This window comes from Pygocentrus nattereri, chromosome 11, assembly GCF_015220715.1.
Source record: "Pygocentrus nattereri isolate fPygNat1 chromosome 11, fPygNat1.pri, whole genome shotgun sequence".
NCBI classification, from domain to species: Eukaryota; Metazoa; Chordata; class Actinopteri; order Characiformes; family Serrasalmidae; genus Pygocentrus; species Pygocentrus nattereri.
In genome coordinates, this window is record NC_051221.1 from 24,741,174 (window position 1) to 24,759,606 (window position 18,433).

An 18,433-nucleotide genomic window follows, 5' to 3' on the forward strand; every position below is an offset into this window, starting at 1 on the left:
CCTCTTTTTTTCTCCCAAACATACACACACAGACAAATGTAATGAGAAAATCTTGCAACAACCTGACTTGAAAATTCTAAGGCTTATTGTTTTTATTAAACATACATAATTCAGAACATTCAGAGCATTTCATGAATTGTTTCCATTATTTTTTTCAATAAAATCTGACCATATTTTATTATGTTTGGTTTTTTTTTTACTTTTGTTCTGCAAAATGATATTTGAGCATGATTGACATGTGGCCCACTAAACTATTAAAGTGAATATTGACCTGTTTCAGTTTACACCAGGCCACACAACATGCAACAGCTCTCTGTACAGAACACATCAAATGTGAGCTCTGCTCTCAGAACTGCTGCATTTGTGATCAGTGTTTATTTATTGATGACTGAAAATCATGATGTAGAATGCAGCTAATTCTGATGTGGGATAACATTATTTTCTTTACATTTTACAGATTTATTAAACAAAATTATCAAACCTACCAAATAGCATAACAATCCTTTTAAATGTAATCCATTATGAAACACTTAACAGTAGAACTCTGCTCTACTTATTATGGTTCAATACAGGATACTACTATCATTTAGATTAGTAAAAAAGAGGAATACTGCAGGTGAAAATATGTACAGCCATGTGCAAAAGTTGCTCAAATGATATGTTTTGTTTGTTTTCTGGGTGAAATGTGTTAACTTGACTGGGGGTGTTCAAAGTTTTGCATAGTTTTTCTATATAGCACCAAAAACGTCCTTCTGTTATTTCAAGCTTAACACTGACAGTGGTAGAACTTTTTTGATGCCATATAGAACCCTTTTCAAAACTGTGATGCATATGGTTCTATATAAATCCCATCCTCCACTAATCTGAAGAACCATTTCACCATACCAAGCATGCAGATGGCTCTCTGAGTGTTTATGGGTCTATTGTCCAGATAAATATTGTCCATTGTCTTTTCTAAAGAACCCTTGAAGAGCCCTCTTACTACAGCATGAACTGTATTGTTAAGCGGGATCTCCAGTTTACTCTCTGCTGCCATCAAGTGGCAGAGACTCGTTATGACCTTTCCAACAGATAGAGCAACACTGGCAGCAGGCAGGAGTTGCCTGTTACCCGTGGTTTCTTTCCCAACATCCCGACGACCCGTCTGACTGTACTTGACAGTGAGTTTTGCGTTTCCTCATCAGCGAATGCGATAAACGAGCCTGTTTGACCAGGACAATCGAATAAACTTTTTAGGCCCAGATACCTGAAGAGTGACACATCACAGCAAGTTAACAAGCGACATTCCAGCCCTGAGTTTCTGAGTATCTTTAGAAACCCAGCAAGACACTCAGCAGTTCCTCCTAGCAGAGCGGAAGCAGAGATTCTTTTAAGGGTAAGCGCTGCTGAGAAGCTGACCTTGTGCCAGGACACTGAAGAGAGACTCAGCTGCAGAGACGATGGAGTAACTCAGCTGGACCTTACAATGTCCACATTACATCTGGATGTGCCCTCAAATCAGGGACGAAAGCTTGGTCACAAGAGAGCGGTGAGAAATCAACACACACACACACACACACACACACACACACACACACACACACACACACACACACACACACGCGGCTTCTCTGTTGATTTGAACAAGTCCGACTGAGAAAAGTCATCAATATGTCAGCGGAACACGTTGGAGGCAGAGCATAATGATGCAGGTGAAATCGACGGCGGCCTGAAACAGATAGACAGACTATGTGGTCGAAAAAGAAAAGACAAAAACAGAGATTTTCTTGGGACGGGAACTCTGCGCTTTTGCTCACTGTGTGGCATTTAAACTGAAACTGCTTTTCTCCAAACGAGTTACCGACTAAGGTGACTGTAAATGAGTGCTGGGTTGCTCACCTGGGGCTGTGTAAAACTGCTATGCTTGTCTAATTTGGTAAGGAAAATGCTGAAGAGGCCGTATCCCATCCTAAAAGCTCTGAAAATAGTTTCTGTCACCGTTTAGAAGTTTGGATTCTCCACTGAAAATGCCATTATTATTTATTATAAGTGCAGTTTAAGCCAGCTAGTAATAGCTGCATCTCATGATGAACACTGACACAGGGTTAATATAGCCAAGATGTATTTAACGTCTATTAAAGGTTATAGTTCATTTTGTCCAAACTGAGTTATGAGACTCTGAGAATCTTTGAGGGTGACCTCAATTGGGTGAGTTCAGTCCTCATTGAGACAGACCTGTGAAACCTGTTGGAGGACTTAATGTTGGCAAAGTTATTGTAGGCAACAAGGCTTACTGTGGGCCGTAAGTGGGTGTTCCCCATAATCTAGTGTCCGATCTTAGTAAGTAACTCTCCAGCATGCAAGAACTCCCACATCTAAAAATATTTTTTACTGTAGAAACCACCCTTATCATATGATCTCTTAGTAGCATTGCTGGCATTCTGACCAATTCTGTGGAACTGAGAGCAGTACCCTACTCAATCACTGAAAAGGGAAGAATCTGTTAAGTTATGATTTATGTTAGATGTTAAGATCACTGTCTCTTAATTTGACCCGTAAAAGTTATGATTTAAACTTGCAAGGTTTTTCGTCTGGTTTGTTGCAGAATAATACAATAATAATAATCTAAACAGCTGAAATGCATACTTTCCCACAATGCCTGACAGTGTGTATACAGTCCTGTATACATTCCTTTAATTCTTAAGAGATTCATTCTGACTTAGTTAGTGCCACAAGGCTCATTTTCAATATAAAGAAAACAAACAGACCAAACAAGAAAAAGATTTCTGTTTGTTTTACTTGTTCACTTGTTATAGCAGTGCTCAGCTGCTTCGTACAGAGATAAGCACTGTAGCAGGGGTGGATGATATAGAGAAAAACATAATATCAACATAATAATAACACAATAATAATTAAAGATTTTTTCATATACAAAAAACAAAACAAAAAATACACCTTAGTTTTGTGACATGTGGTTGGTGTAGTGTAGTGAAGTGTGTCACAATTCTGCCCTGTATACTGTAGACTGGGGTTCAATCCCCTGGCTGGGCAAGCACCCTACACTATACCAGTCTTTGTGCAAGACTCCTAATACCTAATGCTACCTGTGTAAAATTATTAAAGTGTAAATTGTTCTGAATAAGTGTTTCTGCCAAATGCTGTGAATGTACATTTAAAAACGGCTGGCACAACTATGAGTAAAGTGATTTTGATTAAATGTTTATTTACGAGACTAATTTTGCTATCTTTGTAATGAAACATAGTTGTGTTGTTTAAGTACTGACGATATCGGCCATATCGTCAGAAAAGTGTGATGTATTTTATCACAATAACAACAAAGTATCATCATATTGGCCACCTTTAATGGCACTATGCACTCTCAAGCAAAAGGTATGAGACTGTCACTGGGGTGGGACCTTTAAGGGTACATCTCAGTACCTTAAGTCAGGGGACATAATTGTTCCATAATCCATTGAGATTATATTTTCTAAGTTATATTGACTCCACACACTCCGTCTCAACACCATGTTTAATATTGTATTGCTCTGTTTTAAAACATTAGGTAATGAAAAGATACAAATAAAACCACTGTTACACCTTTTGAGGGTACATTGTTTTTACCTTGAATGAAAAGTGTGCCTGCACAGTGTGTAGAAGTCAACATTTAGTTAGGTTGTGTCTTGATTTGGCACTCCATCATTTACATTTATGTTTGGTATTATGATGGTGTGATAAAGTGATTTTGGAGTGCTGTTTGTAATGCTGTTGCAGGGAAGCATTGAACTGCTGGAAGTTATCGGAGTTGTGAAAAAGGATAATGGAAGTGGGAGCTTCTCTTTGCTGCCTGTGGTAAGATCCCATTCCACACATTATGATACTCAAAACAGCCAAAATCCTAGTCCACAAACTGAAATAATTTTATTTTAGCATTTCCTTCTGAGCACTAAAAACATGATTGTAAAGACAGATATTGTTTGAATAGATAACACTTTATATGTCCATATTTAAGATTCATCTTTATGATGCTGTTATTAATTATTTTCTGCAGTTAGTTTCATATTGAGTTGTATAATGGTTTTGAACTGTGCTCAACTAAAAGCAAGTATAAAACAAAAAGGTTTGCATTGTTTTCTTTGGATGTGAGTTCAGCATGTGAGCAGCGAGAAGGCACATATTGTTTTGCATTCTGTACTACTGCTATTACTACTGCTGCTTTTATTAATACTATTTCTGTTATTAATACTATTTCTGCTAAATTACCCCTGGGTGTGAGTGTGTGAGTGACTGTCTATGTCTGTCTGTCTGCCCTGTGATGGACTGGTGACCTGTCCAGGGTGTATCCTGCCTTGTGCCCGATGACAGCTGGGATAGGCTCCAGCACACCCCATGACCCTGAGGGAGAAGCGGCTTAGAAGATGTGTGTGTGTGTGTGTGTGTGTGTGTGTGTGTGTGTGTGTGCATGTTTAAGTGACTGAAAAATCTGTGAGATTTTAAGTGCAGATCACTCCCAACCTGAATGTAAGGAATGCAGTTTAGATGATTGTTCTGGCATTGCAGCGTTTATTTTTGGCCTTGTATGTAAGTCTTGAGTTTAACATGCTTTAAATCTTGGGTTTTCCCTTAGCACTCCCCACAGTCCTTTGACTATGTTCTGGTGGCCCAGAAAACAGATGATGATGGCCAGGAAAGCTTCAGAAAGCAGAGAGACTTCATCAATGCTCTGAAGGACAAGCAATTAACTATACAGGTGATTTTCTTACATTGAGATTAATGAATGTTTTGCTGCCGGACCCATTTGGCCGACTGGGCCAAATCACTTTTCACAATGAGTAAAGATGCTTCCATCAAAAAAAAACTCAACTCGCCCTAAACCGCACAGCCTGCTGATCTATAGGCCCAAGCAGACAGACTGTCAAAATTTCAGCTGAGGAGTAGGTCATTTTTCTATGGGTTTGTGTTCAGTGAGAAGAGCTGCAGCTAGACTAATGTTCTTCAGAGATGTTAGATGTCAGCCAACTAAGTTTATTATCTGAGGGTTAAACCACTCAAGGCCAGAGGCAAAACAAGCACACATTAATAGGTTTATAAAGACATGTTATTAGTTAAGTGATACTTTATTAATCCCACAAAGGGGAAATTCCACCTCCGCATTTAACTCGTCCATGAAGTGAAACACCACATACACACTAGACACACACACTAGGGGGCAGTGAGCGGTGGGCAGCCCTGTCCACAGCGCCCGGGAAGAAATTGGGGGTTAGGTGTCTTGCTCAAGGATACCTCCGTCATGTGCTGTCGGCCCTGTGGACTGAACCGGCAACCTTCCGGTCAAAGGGCCATTTCCCCAACCCTCCAGCCCACAACTGACCTTTCAGGATGATACGTGCTGAAAGGTACTAGTCAGTCAGTGGCTAAGTTGTATTTTGTCACTGTGCTACATTTTTTTCATCACTGTTAAGTGCGACTTAATAAGCATGCTGTATTGAGTAATTTTAATGTGCTGTCGTTAAAACTTTGACAATGTGAATGGCCACTGTCTACATAACTGTGTTTTATATGTTTGTGATATGTTGTTTTAAGGTAGGTAAGCATTTTGATTCAACTCTAGTGTTAGAGTTGTTATAATATAGAGTTGTTATATTTATGTTATAAAATAGAGTTGTTATAATTGTTATACTTGTTATAAAGGTGTTATATAAATCAAAGACTACTTGATACTTACTTGATACATTGTAAAGAATTAAAATTCAAGTCATCTTGAAATTTTAAGTCAAACTCTTGTTTCTCATTCTCTCAACTTAATTTATTTTATTAAAAAATGACAATATTTTAGTATTTTTAGATCAGTTTAAATTGCGCTAATTCTAAAAAAGGGTTTCGGGCTGGGGGGTGCCACATCCTCGTGATGCCCCAGCCCTCCATGGTCACTAGTCTGAGAGTAGGAAGTCGTCACATCCCATACTGTTTGGCTGGGAGAGTCATAGCCTGTGGGTGGAATTGGCAATGACCAGTTGCAGGGGGTAAAAATCTTAAAAATCTTAAAAGTCTTAAAATGCTAATATTTCAAAGAATTTTAGTTTTTTTACAGTGCACACCTTTATTCAGAGTATTTTAACTTACACATATGTTTAGAAACATTAAGATTTCTTTTATTGATTGTGTGCTCTTATTTATGTGGCAGAAAATTACTGATGAAGATAAAGTTTTTTATGGAATCACAGCCCCAAAAGAGATCTTTGAGACATACCGATACCTGCTCAAAGTGTCTGATGCCTGTAATTGGAGCTGTGAGCAACAGGGTAATATCCCACAGTCCACCAGGTAATAACACACACGCAATGCACATATGCCTAGGTCTTATCAAAAGGGTTTTGATTTATTTCATTATGATTCACATCTAAAGCTCCTCTAATATACATGAAGCAAGTTATATTAGAGAAGATCCTCATCTCCCTGTGTTAAAGGTTCAGTTCATTAATAGTTTAATGTCTACTGCAGAATACGCATAGTTGACTTCATTGTGGACCACACCAGCATAGAAAGTGATGGTGAGTACTGGCAGCATCAGCTCTATATCGCCTCAGTGCTACATCTGTACACCTAATACAGTTTAATTACTGCCATTGTAGGATAATAGTAATAATAGTAGTAGCAATTCAGTACATTTATGTCTGATTGAGGATAGTTTATCACTTCTTAACTCACTGAAGTATTTAATTTTACAACCATTCTAATTGTCAGAGCACTAATACAGAGCACTTGGCACTAATACACTTCTTCCTTACTCTCAGGTGAACCAGAGTACCTGTCAGACCTCATTCAAGGAAACATATTTGAGGCTCAGTTTTGTCTGCATGAGGTATAAAATACTGTTGTCATTGTAAAATCAAATCATAAAATCATTGTTCTGTCTTCTTGATATCCATTCTTGTGTCTTAAAATTTCAAAAAGTGGAGCATTTGAAGGAAAGCAAGGAGACTAAATTGAATAGAACTGTTTTTAGAACCAGAATGGTAAAACAGAGGGATGTGTGCGTATCGCTTGAGTAAAGTATTTGAGCTTGCTGTGCACAGTCTGACGTGAGCAGCATTCTTGGAAGGCCTCACATGTTATATACCAAAGCAAACAATGTCGTTGTCTCTTTGTTGTCCTTAGAATTTCCCTGAGTATTGCATCATTGCACTAAAACATAATTCTCATCTAAAAATAGAACTGAAATTAATGCAGTCATTACATTGTTTGCAAAATACAATATAGTTACATTAGTTACTACTGAAACCTCACCTGAGGAATTCATAACAATTTGGCTGTGTCAGAAACATCATAAACACCGTCTATTCGTACAGAATTTGGAGTCAGCATAACACCCAACTATGTCTGAACCGAATATTTGCATAAATGCTGCCTGCTACGGTTTCTCTGCTTAGCCGCTTTTTGAAAGCAGCATACATAGATCCTTTGATTCCTTCAGTTTCAGGCACAGCCAATAATACACAATTCAGAATGCGTTCTGAGATTGCATCTAATTACAGACAGAGCAAAAGAACTGTCTGAACTACTATAACATTGTTGCAAAACTGTGACTTATTAAATTTTTATAAAAATGCTAACTCAGTTTCACACAAGACACATGATGTGTGGCCATGTCTCCACTTTATTTCTTAAATTTAGAAACAGGAACAGAAAGAACTAAGCAACAGTTGGGCTCGATGGACAGCCTGTTTAAATGGGCAACCAATAACAGATGTAAGGTATTGTATATTAATCACACTCAACACAAACAATGAAATGCAGACACTTTGCCAAAAACAGGCGGATATTCCATTTCTGTGTGTGTTTCCTCAGGGACTACTTTGGAGAGAAAGTTGCTCTGTATTTCCTTTGGCTGGGATGGTACACATTTCTGCTGATCCCTGCTGCTGTGCTAGGGGTCATAGTCTTCCTTTATGGCCTGGCCTTCTTCAAAACCAGCCCTCTAATGTGAGTTATCAGGTATTGATCAGACATGATGTAATCAGATTTTAACACTCTGTAGCAAAGAGAGTGATGCACAGTACTTTGACTCGTATTTTATTATTGATTTAGTTAAGCACTCTTACTTCAATATACAGACCTGAAGTACAGGAGAGAGGATTAATACTAAATGAGATTTTAAAGACAAAGTTCAGTCATTCTTGTATGATCACATGATTGAACGTAGCACCCGGAAGGCCATGCCCTCTCTGTAACTCTGTGTTATTTGGTAAAATTGGGAATTATGGAAAAGGAGGAAGAGGATTTTGATATCAGTTTCGTTTTGACACAAACGAGGTTAGTTTGGGAGAACTGATCCGAGTTCTTGAATATTATAGAGGAATTGCTTAAATGTTTAAAAATCACCACATAATTTAATAATGAAAACAATAGTTTAATGGAAATTAAAATATAGCCAGTTCTCTCTTTACCACAGTTGTAGTCCTAAAGTCCAACTTTTTCTTCTTTAGAACTCCTCTCAACTTCTGTTTTGGATTCCACTATTTGTAAGACAGTCATTGTCACAAATACTGACTGAATATCTGCACTGCTGCTCCTACTGAGGTGGTTTGTGAATGCAGACCCCATTATCTAAAGTGACTGCCTGCTGTGTTTAGCTACACAGTGCCATTTTGTTAATTTTCACTGTTCACAGAAAGTCCTAATGTTGTTCCCTATGTTGTTCCAAGTTCTTTAATATATAAAACATTCAGAATGTTTTAAAGTGAAATTATGTATTGCAGATTAGTTTACTTGCTTGGATTTCTTTACAGAGTTTGTGATGTCCGCAACACAAATTCATTTTATCCAAAATAACCAGTGAGCCCACATGTGTCCTGAGTTTGACTTTTTATATGTGATGTTGATAATAGTAAAATAGTAGTACATGTTTGTTTTGCCTTACAGTGCACCACTCTGATGTATTTTAATAAAAAGCTTTAGGCCAAAAACTTACCAAAACCCAATATGGCATTGTATTTGCAAAAGTTTCATAGTATATCTTTCTGTGATGTAGCCTTCAGCATAACGGATTAATGCTGAAATTTTGAGAAATATGTGGAATTCCCCTTCATGTGTAGTTAAATTATTTACTGATGTGCATGTGTGTGTATGTAAAGGAGTGAGAGGTAGTATACTACAGGATGGTGCCCCGCTTTTCTGCAACTCATACAGTATGAAACAGTGAAATCTCATGATTTCATTACAGAACACTGAGGAAGGAAACCAGAAACTGTACCTAGCCCAGACATCAGTCATGACAGCTGTGACTAACATGTTAGTAACTACAATCATTCAGCACAATTTACCATTCACAACAACATTCCTAGACGCACCTCTGGGAGCGAAAAATCTTCATGACTTGTCATCACATGACTCAGCTTGAGCTGCATACAGAAGCTTCAGAGTGATTTATTCACAAGCACAAGCTTAAGTCATCTTTCTTTTTAGCTTTAGTCTCTTGTAGCTATTGTAAAACTATGCTTGATTTTTGATGTATAGTAAGAATACTAAGAAGAATAGATTATATTGCAAATAATACTATTCCAAGTTGTCTTTAGAGTCTAGCAGTAGTAAGGTTTTGAGTATCTAGCAGTAGTAATTTGAGTTGACTGGACCTCATGTACAAAGGTGCTTCAGCAGTTCTAGATGAAAATTTATCAGCCACATATAATGCAATCAAAGCCCTCCCAATCTTTTGGAACATCTCTCACCTCTGAACTTCTGGGACTGTCACGTGACCTTAAAGCTTTTCATGATTCCAAAGATGAGCAAAGGTTTAAATGCCAGGGATATTTCTACGTTGCCTTCAAAAAGCGTTATAAGCCACGAGAGGCTGTGTGTTACTGCAGGGTAATCAAACGACGGTTGTTCTTAGGCATGACATGAAGCCAACATGAATTATGATAAAATAAAAAATTATCTGAAAAATTATGTAAGTTATTATTAATAATAATCAAATCAGCCAAGAAATGTAGTTCCTTTAGAGTATGGTATAGCAACCATGGACCACTGAATTAGAACGTTTGGTCATTTCATGAATTTTTTAACTTTTGTCATGTAACAATGAACATATGATACTGATTAATGCAAACTAAGTACTTTTTGATGAACAAAGTACCACTGCAAGCCTAAAGCCGAGCAAAGTAGGTCTGTGTTTTTTGTTATATTTTTAGCCTACACTAGTACATTAGCACGTACTGAGACATATTTGCAGCCAAGATGATAAAATGGACATAAAATGCTGTGGCTCCCAATGTGGCTTGATTTTTGTTGAAAGGACAAAATGGCTCTGCTTAACATTTAAATTACGACCCCTGCCTTGGCCTGTTGAGTCCTGTGTACAGTCCAAGATAACTGCTGATACTATGAAGCTCATTTTTGGTGATGCGAATAGAGCTATAGATCTTTAGAAATATCAAGTTAAGATCAGCCTTTTGAATTTTTGCCAAATTAACCTGAATGTTGTTTTGAAACAGCCAGTCTATAAAGCATATTGTGGCCCATCTTGTTTGCCACATTGTACTGTTTGTAGCCAATTCCAGCATGTTCAGTTCTGCCATCAGTGTAGTTGACCTAAGAGTTTTCATGGTAATGGCAGATCCAGAATTTGATGTGCGTCTGCAGTCACAGTCTTATTCAAAGTCTGGGCAAACAGGCAGCAGGTCAAATGTTAGCTTAAAATTGTCCATTTTATTAATGTCTTGTTTTGTATAAAACCTTAAAAAGCCTTACATCACAAGTATCAGCACGGTTAAAATGCTTCTCAACCAATTTGATTATAAGATCAAAACTAACGTGTATAAAAAAAGCTATTAAGCACTCGAGGTTGCATGTTATCGCCAATAACATCACGACTGTGATGATCGACGGCCGTGATGTTATTCACAATAGCGCACTGCTTTTGGTGTTTTATGCTTAAATAATTTGCTTGCTCTTTGTAGTTGGGAATAACAGCTGTGGCATCATGTCAATGTTGGTGATCACATAAATGGAAAAAGTATTATTACTACCTACACAGAGAATTATATATGCTAATCTAATTCTAATTAAGAAAAGTATCAGTTCTTCTCAGGGGTTGATTTTGTTGTTTAGTGGCAAATGTTTTACCAGGACAGGTTCCATTCACGATAGTCTCATGAGCTTGAGTTCAAGCATTTATTCCCTCCACCACGTTAGATCTTACAGGTCTCAGGGTAAGCCTTAACTGTTTTGCCGTGTTCATAAGACTACATGACGCATACAGAAGTTCTTCATGACAGTTGACATAAAACTTCATACACATTTCTAAACACTTATACCAAGATAATATTTTTAATTTAACTTGTTATTAAAGTTGCATTTGCCTTTGAGGTGACAGATTTTTTTCTGACATGTTGTGTTGTGACACTTTCTGGAGTAAAATGACATAGACTTTGTAACATAATGCTGAAACTACTGTATGATATAGCTTGCCAAGTCAGGCTATTTAGACTAAAGTGATCGTCTTCTTTAGCTCTTAGGTAAAGTGAGTTTCATTTTACAATTTAAAAAAGCAGCCTTTATGACAGATTATGTCTGTTAGAATAAGCATTTAAAATGTTAAGTTTACTGCTCTCAGCAGTTGAGGTACTTTGGATTTAGCTTTTGTTCTTCCTCTTTAATTTAGCATATCTCAGCCTCTTTTGAGTGAGAGTCATCTCTGTCCTGCAGAATATCCATTTCATCAAGACAAGAATGGCAGATGTTTTGAGGAGACATTCTGTTAGATTTCCAGGATTATCAAAGGCCGTCAAGGCCAAAAAAGAACTATTAATAACAACGATACACTCAGAGTTTAAAAATAGTCTGAGCAGGGCAGCCCAACCATATTGTCTCAGGATTTTAATTTATACTATGTCCCTGAATAAGTACAAACCCATCTGATACAAAAGCTTTGGCTGGGAGCTTTTCCCCATATTTCATTTCACTGATCTGGAAAGGTTATTGTATTGTACAGAATTTTTCTGCTGGATTCTGTTTTATCTTGTAATTTCATATGTGTTTCATCTCTTGTATGTGTGTGTGTGTGTGTGTGTGTGTGTGTGTGGTTTACAGACAAGAGGTGTGTCAGTCAGACACTATCATGTGCCCACTATGTGATGACAAATGCAAGATCTGGAAGCTCTCCGATACCTGCACATATGCAAAGGTATTCTCCTCCAAATGACCACTCATTTTACTTCTGCTTCTGGTAGACATATTAACTGAACCTTTTACTGTAAGGATGCAAGAGTATGGAATTTCTATGCCACTATGCAACTCCTGGTTGTTGTGTTCAATACGGACACTAATAACTGATCATTTATTTATTTTTTAATTATTTAACAAGTTTAAACTGTAATCCATAAAAGAAGTTCAGAGAGTTTAAAGCAAGTTCAAACAATTCAACCGAGTTTTTTTTTATGTTACATAGCTATGCCACAGCTAAATCTGACATGACACTGATTGTGTTTGTTATTTTTAGGTAAATATGTATGTAAATTATCCCTGGGCTTTTGTATGTGTTAGAATGGTAATTTTATCCATTATGCTATCCATTTCAGTGAATAATGTAAATCCCCAAAACTGGTAACATTCATGACTAAGCATGCGAGCCAAAAATTATTTGAATTATCGATTGTAACTCTATTTATTTGCAAATAGCAATTTCCTTGTCTAACAAGATTCAGGTCATAATCCACATCCAAGAGAGTTAGGTGGCTTATAGCATTGCAACACTCTGTGAGTAGGATCAGGAAAGATTTCTTTACACAAGTGACTCGCAGAGTTTCAACCATCATGCAGTGTCCAGAAGCTCAGTGCTGAGGGTCAGGTGTCACAGTTTGTCTTTTTTCACCCTGTGCAGGTGAGCATACTGTTTGATAATGAGGGAACTGTGGCATTTGCCATGTTCATGGCAGTCTGGGGTAAGTTCTGCTTTTTTACCTTAAAACCTGCTATAGCACATCTGTTTCCAAGTGCAACACTGACACCATCACTGTCCTTCTTTTCCAGCTACTGTATTTCTAGAGTTCTGGAAACGCCACAGAGCATCATACGTCTCAGAATGGAAGGTTTTTGACTGGTGTGAAGAAGAGGTAGGAAAAAGATGTAACTTCTTCCTGTTTTCACATGTACAATGCTACTAGTATATAAGGTACCATTTAAAATGCAAAAGACTGATCTTATAACTAGATCAGTTAGATATTAATTTCAGCAGAAGTTGCCCTTTAATTTATTGATACTAAAGAGTAAGCTGTAAGATCAAGTCCCCAGATTACTATCTAACACATAAACACACAGATCAAGTAAGTTAAGACAACCAACTATCAGACTGAATAAGAAATTTAATAGACAATGTTCTGATAAGGTTCTTTGTGTGTGTGTGTGTGTGTGTGTGTGTGTGTGTGTGTGTGTGTGTGTGTGTGTGTGTGTGTGTGTGTTTGCAGGAGGAGCTGATTCTTGAGATTGTGAATAATCCTAATTGTGAATCAAAGAAGCACAGTCACTCATACCTACGCAGTACACTAGTAATGGTTTTGGTGACATTCATGGTAAGGATCTCACAGTGAATCCATTGTTAGCAAAATAGTCAATGCATAATTATGACACACCCCTTAGCAAACCGCAGTTCCTTTTGTGTCTTCTATCATGCAGAAAAAAAACTTTGGCATGAAAGTTACCCTGACCCCACCCTCCTCAGCCAGTAACAGAAAAACATATTTTTATGTAATGTATTCAATTATTGAAGTGTTATGTAATAATAATGTTATACAAAAGATATTAAAATGTTGGCACCTCTGATCTTGAGGGTGTTTTTTTGTTTCATTACTGAAACTGAAAAAGTTTCAGACTGAACTATGCGGAAGAACGCATAACTAATAACACAAAAATAATAACAGGCAGACTCATGCTACCCATAAAATAAGATTAACTATATAACAAATATCATTATATAAAAATGTTAAGATTAGAACAGAGCTGCTGAGCTTTAGCTTAATAAATCAGTCAGATCAAACAGGACTGCACCATGCTCACATGTGTGATTACAACATTGTGTGTAAAGATAACTAATAACTCATCATTTTTACACCAGGTATTTTTAGGAAACGTTTTTATAATGTTTCCTAAAAAATACCTGTTGTAAAAATGATGAGTCTTCCTGGTTTGGCTTACTTGTGTTGATTACTGTAAACAGGGTTTTCAGAATCAGTTTTTGTTCATTTTAAATTGACCTACATAAATATATTGTCAGTTCTCAAACATGAATGCCTGCATTTGACATTTTGAATGAAAAGGGTATGAAATGTACTCCTCTGTGTGCTCCTACATTGTCTTTTGTGCTACTGAACTTTTAGCTGTTAGCACAAGTGTTATGGATACTACCAGGCACCCTGAGCTGAAAGGTTAATGAATGTAACAACAATAACTAAGGAAGAGAGGACTTTCTCCGAATTTTGCAAATGGCTAATTATACACATTTGAAGCCTAACACGACTCAATTGATTCCAACATTACATACAAAGATTCAGTGTTTTCTACACCTGGCACTGAAGTCTTGTTTTTCTGTGTCCATTTTTTCTGTGTGCATGTTCAGTTGCTGCTAATCATTGGGCTGGCGCATGCCCTGGTGGTGTTCAGGGTAATAGCCAGTGAACAGCTGGCTAAATTCAAAAGCTGGTCATTCATTAGTGACAATTCCAATACAGTGGCTTTCATGTTGGGAGCTGTGCTGCATTACCTCACAATAATTATCATGACTAAGGTAAAAACATTCTGCAATTACACTAAATATCATGGTGTGTTTCTTTCTTAATGGAATGTGTTATACAGATGGAGTGATTTTATATCTCTACTGCAGTAAAAATACATAACTCAGCTTCTCATTTTTCGTATTTGATTGTGCAGGTCAATCGCAAAGTGGCCTTGAAGCTTTGTGAACTAGGTAAGAGTGGTTCTAGGAAAAATAGGTTCTAACATTATCATTTGATAAATGACCACTATTGAGCTCACTAGTTCATTCATCACTTTCTCTCTTGTAGAGAAAGCACGCTCCTATGCAGCCATTGAAAGGAGCTTCACAGTGAAGATGTTTGTTTTCCAGTTCTTCACTCTCTTCTCCTCTCTCATATATACAGCATTCTTCCTTGGCAGGTAAAGAGCCTCGATAGAATGGCAGAACTTTGTGCTGATTGCAATTGCTTAGCAAGCTTATGGAGCACAGTTACAAGCACATACAATTCTTTTTTTTTTTTCCCAGGATAAACGGACATCCAGGTGGATATGTGAAATTAGCTGGCAAATGGAGATTAGAGGAGGTAACTTTAGTCTCATACTGAGCATCAGTAATTATGTAATCAAACATCCTTATTACATGCATTTGTTAATGGAATCTGAACAAAATGTGTTATTTCAGTTTTCCACTAGGTGGTGCTAAAATTACTCTGTATAACTATTTTCTTTCTTCTGTTCAGTGCCACCCCAGTGGATGTCTGACAGACCTGTTCATTCAAATGGCCGTCATTCTGTTTCTCAAACAGACCATCAACAATGTGTTTGAGTTCTCTGGCCCGTAAGTCACGGGTCTTAATCTGTTACTTTAAATTTCACATAGTTGTCTCTATTAGTCACAATTAATGTACCGACTCTTTCCACAGTTGGTTCACACGTTGGCTAAAGAGGCTACAGAGTCGAAAGTTGAGGCAAAACGTTCGACAGTGTTCAAAGAAGAACTGTATGGAGAGCACAGAACTCTGTGACAACTGTAAAGTGAAGGACCTGCTCAGGAACTTTGAACTTGATAGTGTGGACCAGTTCAGCCTCTTCGATGAATTCCTAGAGATGGGTATAGCTCAATTTTTAAAGAAGCACATAAGTTTCATTCAGTATTTGTTCATCAAAATCTTACTTTTCTCTCTCCTCTCGTTACTGCCTAGTCCTCCAGTTCAGTTTTACCACCATCTTCGTTGCTGCGTTTCCTCTGGCTCCTCTGTTAGCTCTGCTCAACAACATCATCGAGATCAGGCTAGACGCCATAAAGATGGTCAGCCTGGAAAGAAGGCTCATTCCCAAGAAGACTAACGACATTGGTGAGAGGAGAGACTCATGGCCATTGTCTATGATATACACAGAGCCATGAAGGATTGAATTGAATGATTTTGAGAATAAATAGAGATATATTCATATTTTGATGGCTAGATACATTATGTTTGTGCATATTACATTTTAGGTATTTGGACTGATGTGCTGGAAACGATTGGAGTGTTAGCAGTCATTGCTAATGGGCTGGTTATTGGCATATCCTCTGATTTTATCCCTCGATTGGTATATCGTTACCGCTATGGACCCTGTGCCATCTCCAGTACTACTGAAATTGAGTAAGCATATTAACTGCTTTTTACACTACATAAAATTGCCGCAGTAATGAGTGCCGCACCTTCATAATCCCATTGTCTTTTCATCTCCATCTCTCACACAGTTGTATGTCAGGTTATATCCAAAACACTCTGTCCATTGCTAACATCAGTGATGAAAACATCAAAAATGACTTTTTGCCTGAACAGCTGAATATTTACAATGGCACAAATGTGACATCCTGCAGGTACTGGGTAAAACATATATAGACATGTGGCAACAAATTCATGAGCAAGTGCATTAAAATTTACTGAGCTTTTTCATTGTTCTTCTGTAGCTATAGAGACTATAGGAGTAATGAGGACTACACTTTGACCAATCAGTTTTGGGTCATTCAGGCAATCCGATTTGCCTTTGTTGTTCTTTTTGAGGTATGAAAGCTCTTTCAGAGCTAATCATAATCTTAACAGTTTCCTGGTTTTCCTTCAAAACTGACTCTGTTCTCTCTCTGTCTCCCAAAACAAATGTATTCTGCCTCTCTCTGAGCAGCATGTGGTGGTGTTGTGTAAGTTCATAGCAGGGTGGTTTGTGCCTGGTTCTCCCTTAGAGGTGAAAAATACCAGGCTGCAAGACAAACTCGACAGACTGAAGGAGGAACTGAAGTAAGTGACCAAAACTACAACTACAACTGATTGTAGAAGAAATTGTCTGTTTAACTTAAAGAGCCCACCAGCTTGACCAGCATTCCATTCTTCACTTCAGTAATTTAAGATTGAGTGTGTTTACATGCACTTAATCCATAATTGGATATCTGCATTTCTGATTGATTAATCAAATGGTCATGTGAACAGCATACTCTGAATTCTTAGATTGAAATAAAGGGTTGAAATCCAATTAATAAATCCGAGAACTGGATTTTAGCTCAGTAATCATAATCATTAATCTTACTCTGATTTCTTTCATTTTTCTCACTCTGTGAATGTGTGAAAACAGACTGCAATACTGTAAATAAGCAAGCAGCGTTTAACACAGCACCTGTCAAACAGCAAAAAAAAAAACACTTTTGGAGCGATGCTGAAAACAACTACATGCTTGATGAAGAGAACTGTGGGACTCTGGGAGGAAACACACACAAGTCACAAAAATAGAATAATTCAATTAATTGTTTGTTTATTTTCCCACAGAGCTGAAAGAGAAAGGCATGCCAGATCACAGAATGAATGACCAAGGCTTATGAAAGCCCCAAATGGAAAAACAGGAAAAAAAAACTTCATCACTAATATGAGGCACTGTTGTAAAATATATCATCATGATACCTAACCATTTCCAAGCTGTCTGGCCAGGTATCTAGAGCTCAGCAGGAAAGAAATGAAGGAGAAACAGTAGCTGTTGTGCACAGCTGTTAACTTACTGAATGTTTACACATGCACCTCCTCACACATTCCTCACACTTTATAGAGTGCTGTTATACAAAGTGGAAAATGTCTAACCTAATTTTGTCAGTACATGGGACCTTTCACATTTGCATTAGTCAATTATGTATATTTTTGTACTGTAAGTTGTGCTTTATTTGTTTTTCAAATGTTCTGATTATTTTTGATTGTTTATTCTCATTTACTGTTCATGCACTGGAACGATACTGTTGAAATTAAACTCTGTGTTTCTGTTGTCTATGCTATGTTAATTTTGCAGAAGGCTTTAGCACCAGTTCAACCAATCGAGAAGGTATGTGTCCTAGAACTTGCCATTTTGATTAGCCGTAACCCAGAGCTGTTGGAGCAACAACATTTTTATATCCAGAGCCCACTGGTTTACTGGTAGTGCATTTGGGTTAAAAGTTAGTTTAAAAAGCCCAGATTTTACATTCGGTTGACTGGAGCAAGTTTTTTGCAAAACATATAGCAGAGCTAGTTTAGGGGGTGGCAGCCACTTCCTATATTTCCCATTATGTAAAAAACCTTACTGCAAAAATGTCCTCAATAAATGGTGCTAAACAGTTAAAAATTAAAAACTAAACAGTAATAGGATTCCATTAAAAAATCAAAGAAAACATACCAGTATATTTCTGTTTTTCTTCTAAGGAACTTAC

General features: G+C 37.4%; 1 protein-coding gene across 1 annotated transcript; it reads left to right on the plus strand.

The window, feature by feature from the left end:
- Positions 1–1,385: 1,385 nt before the first annotated feature.
- LOC108442698 (anoctamin-9) lies at positions 1,386–17,010 on the plus strand. Its single transcript, XM_017722868.2, has 23 exons — positions 1,386–1,528; positions 3,751–3,828; positions 4,604–4,726; positions 6,161–6,300; positions 6,478–6,527; positions 6,771–6,838; positions 7,651–7,730; positions 7,825–7,959; positions 12,067–12,160; positions 12,857–12,917; positions 13,006–13,088; positions 13,440–13,544; positions 14,588–14,755; positions 14,899–14,935; positions 15,033–15,144; positions 15,251–15,308; positions 15,465–15,562; positions 15,648–15,835; positions 15,927–16,079; positions 16,220–16,367; positions 16,469–16,591; positions 16,682–16,775; positions 16,894–17,010. The coding sequence occupies exons 1-23, from the start codon at positions 1,466–1,468 to the stop codon at positions 17,008–17,010; spliced, it is 2,376 nt and encodes a 791-aa protein (XP_017578357.2). The 5' UTR covers positions 1,386–1,465.
- The last annotated feature ends 1,423 nt before the right edge of the window (positions 17,011–18,433 follow it).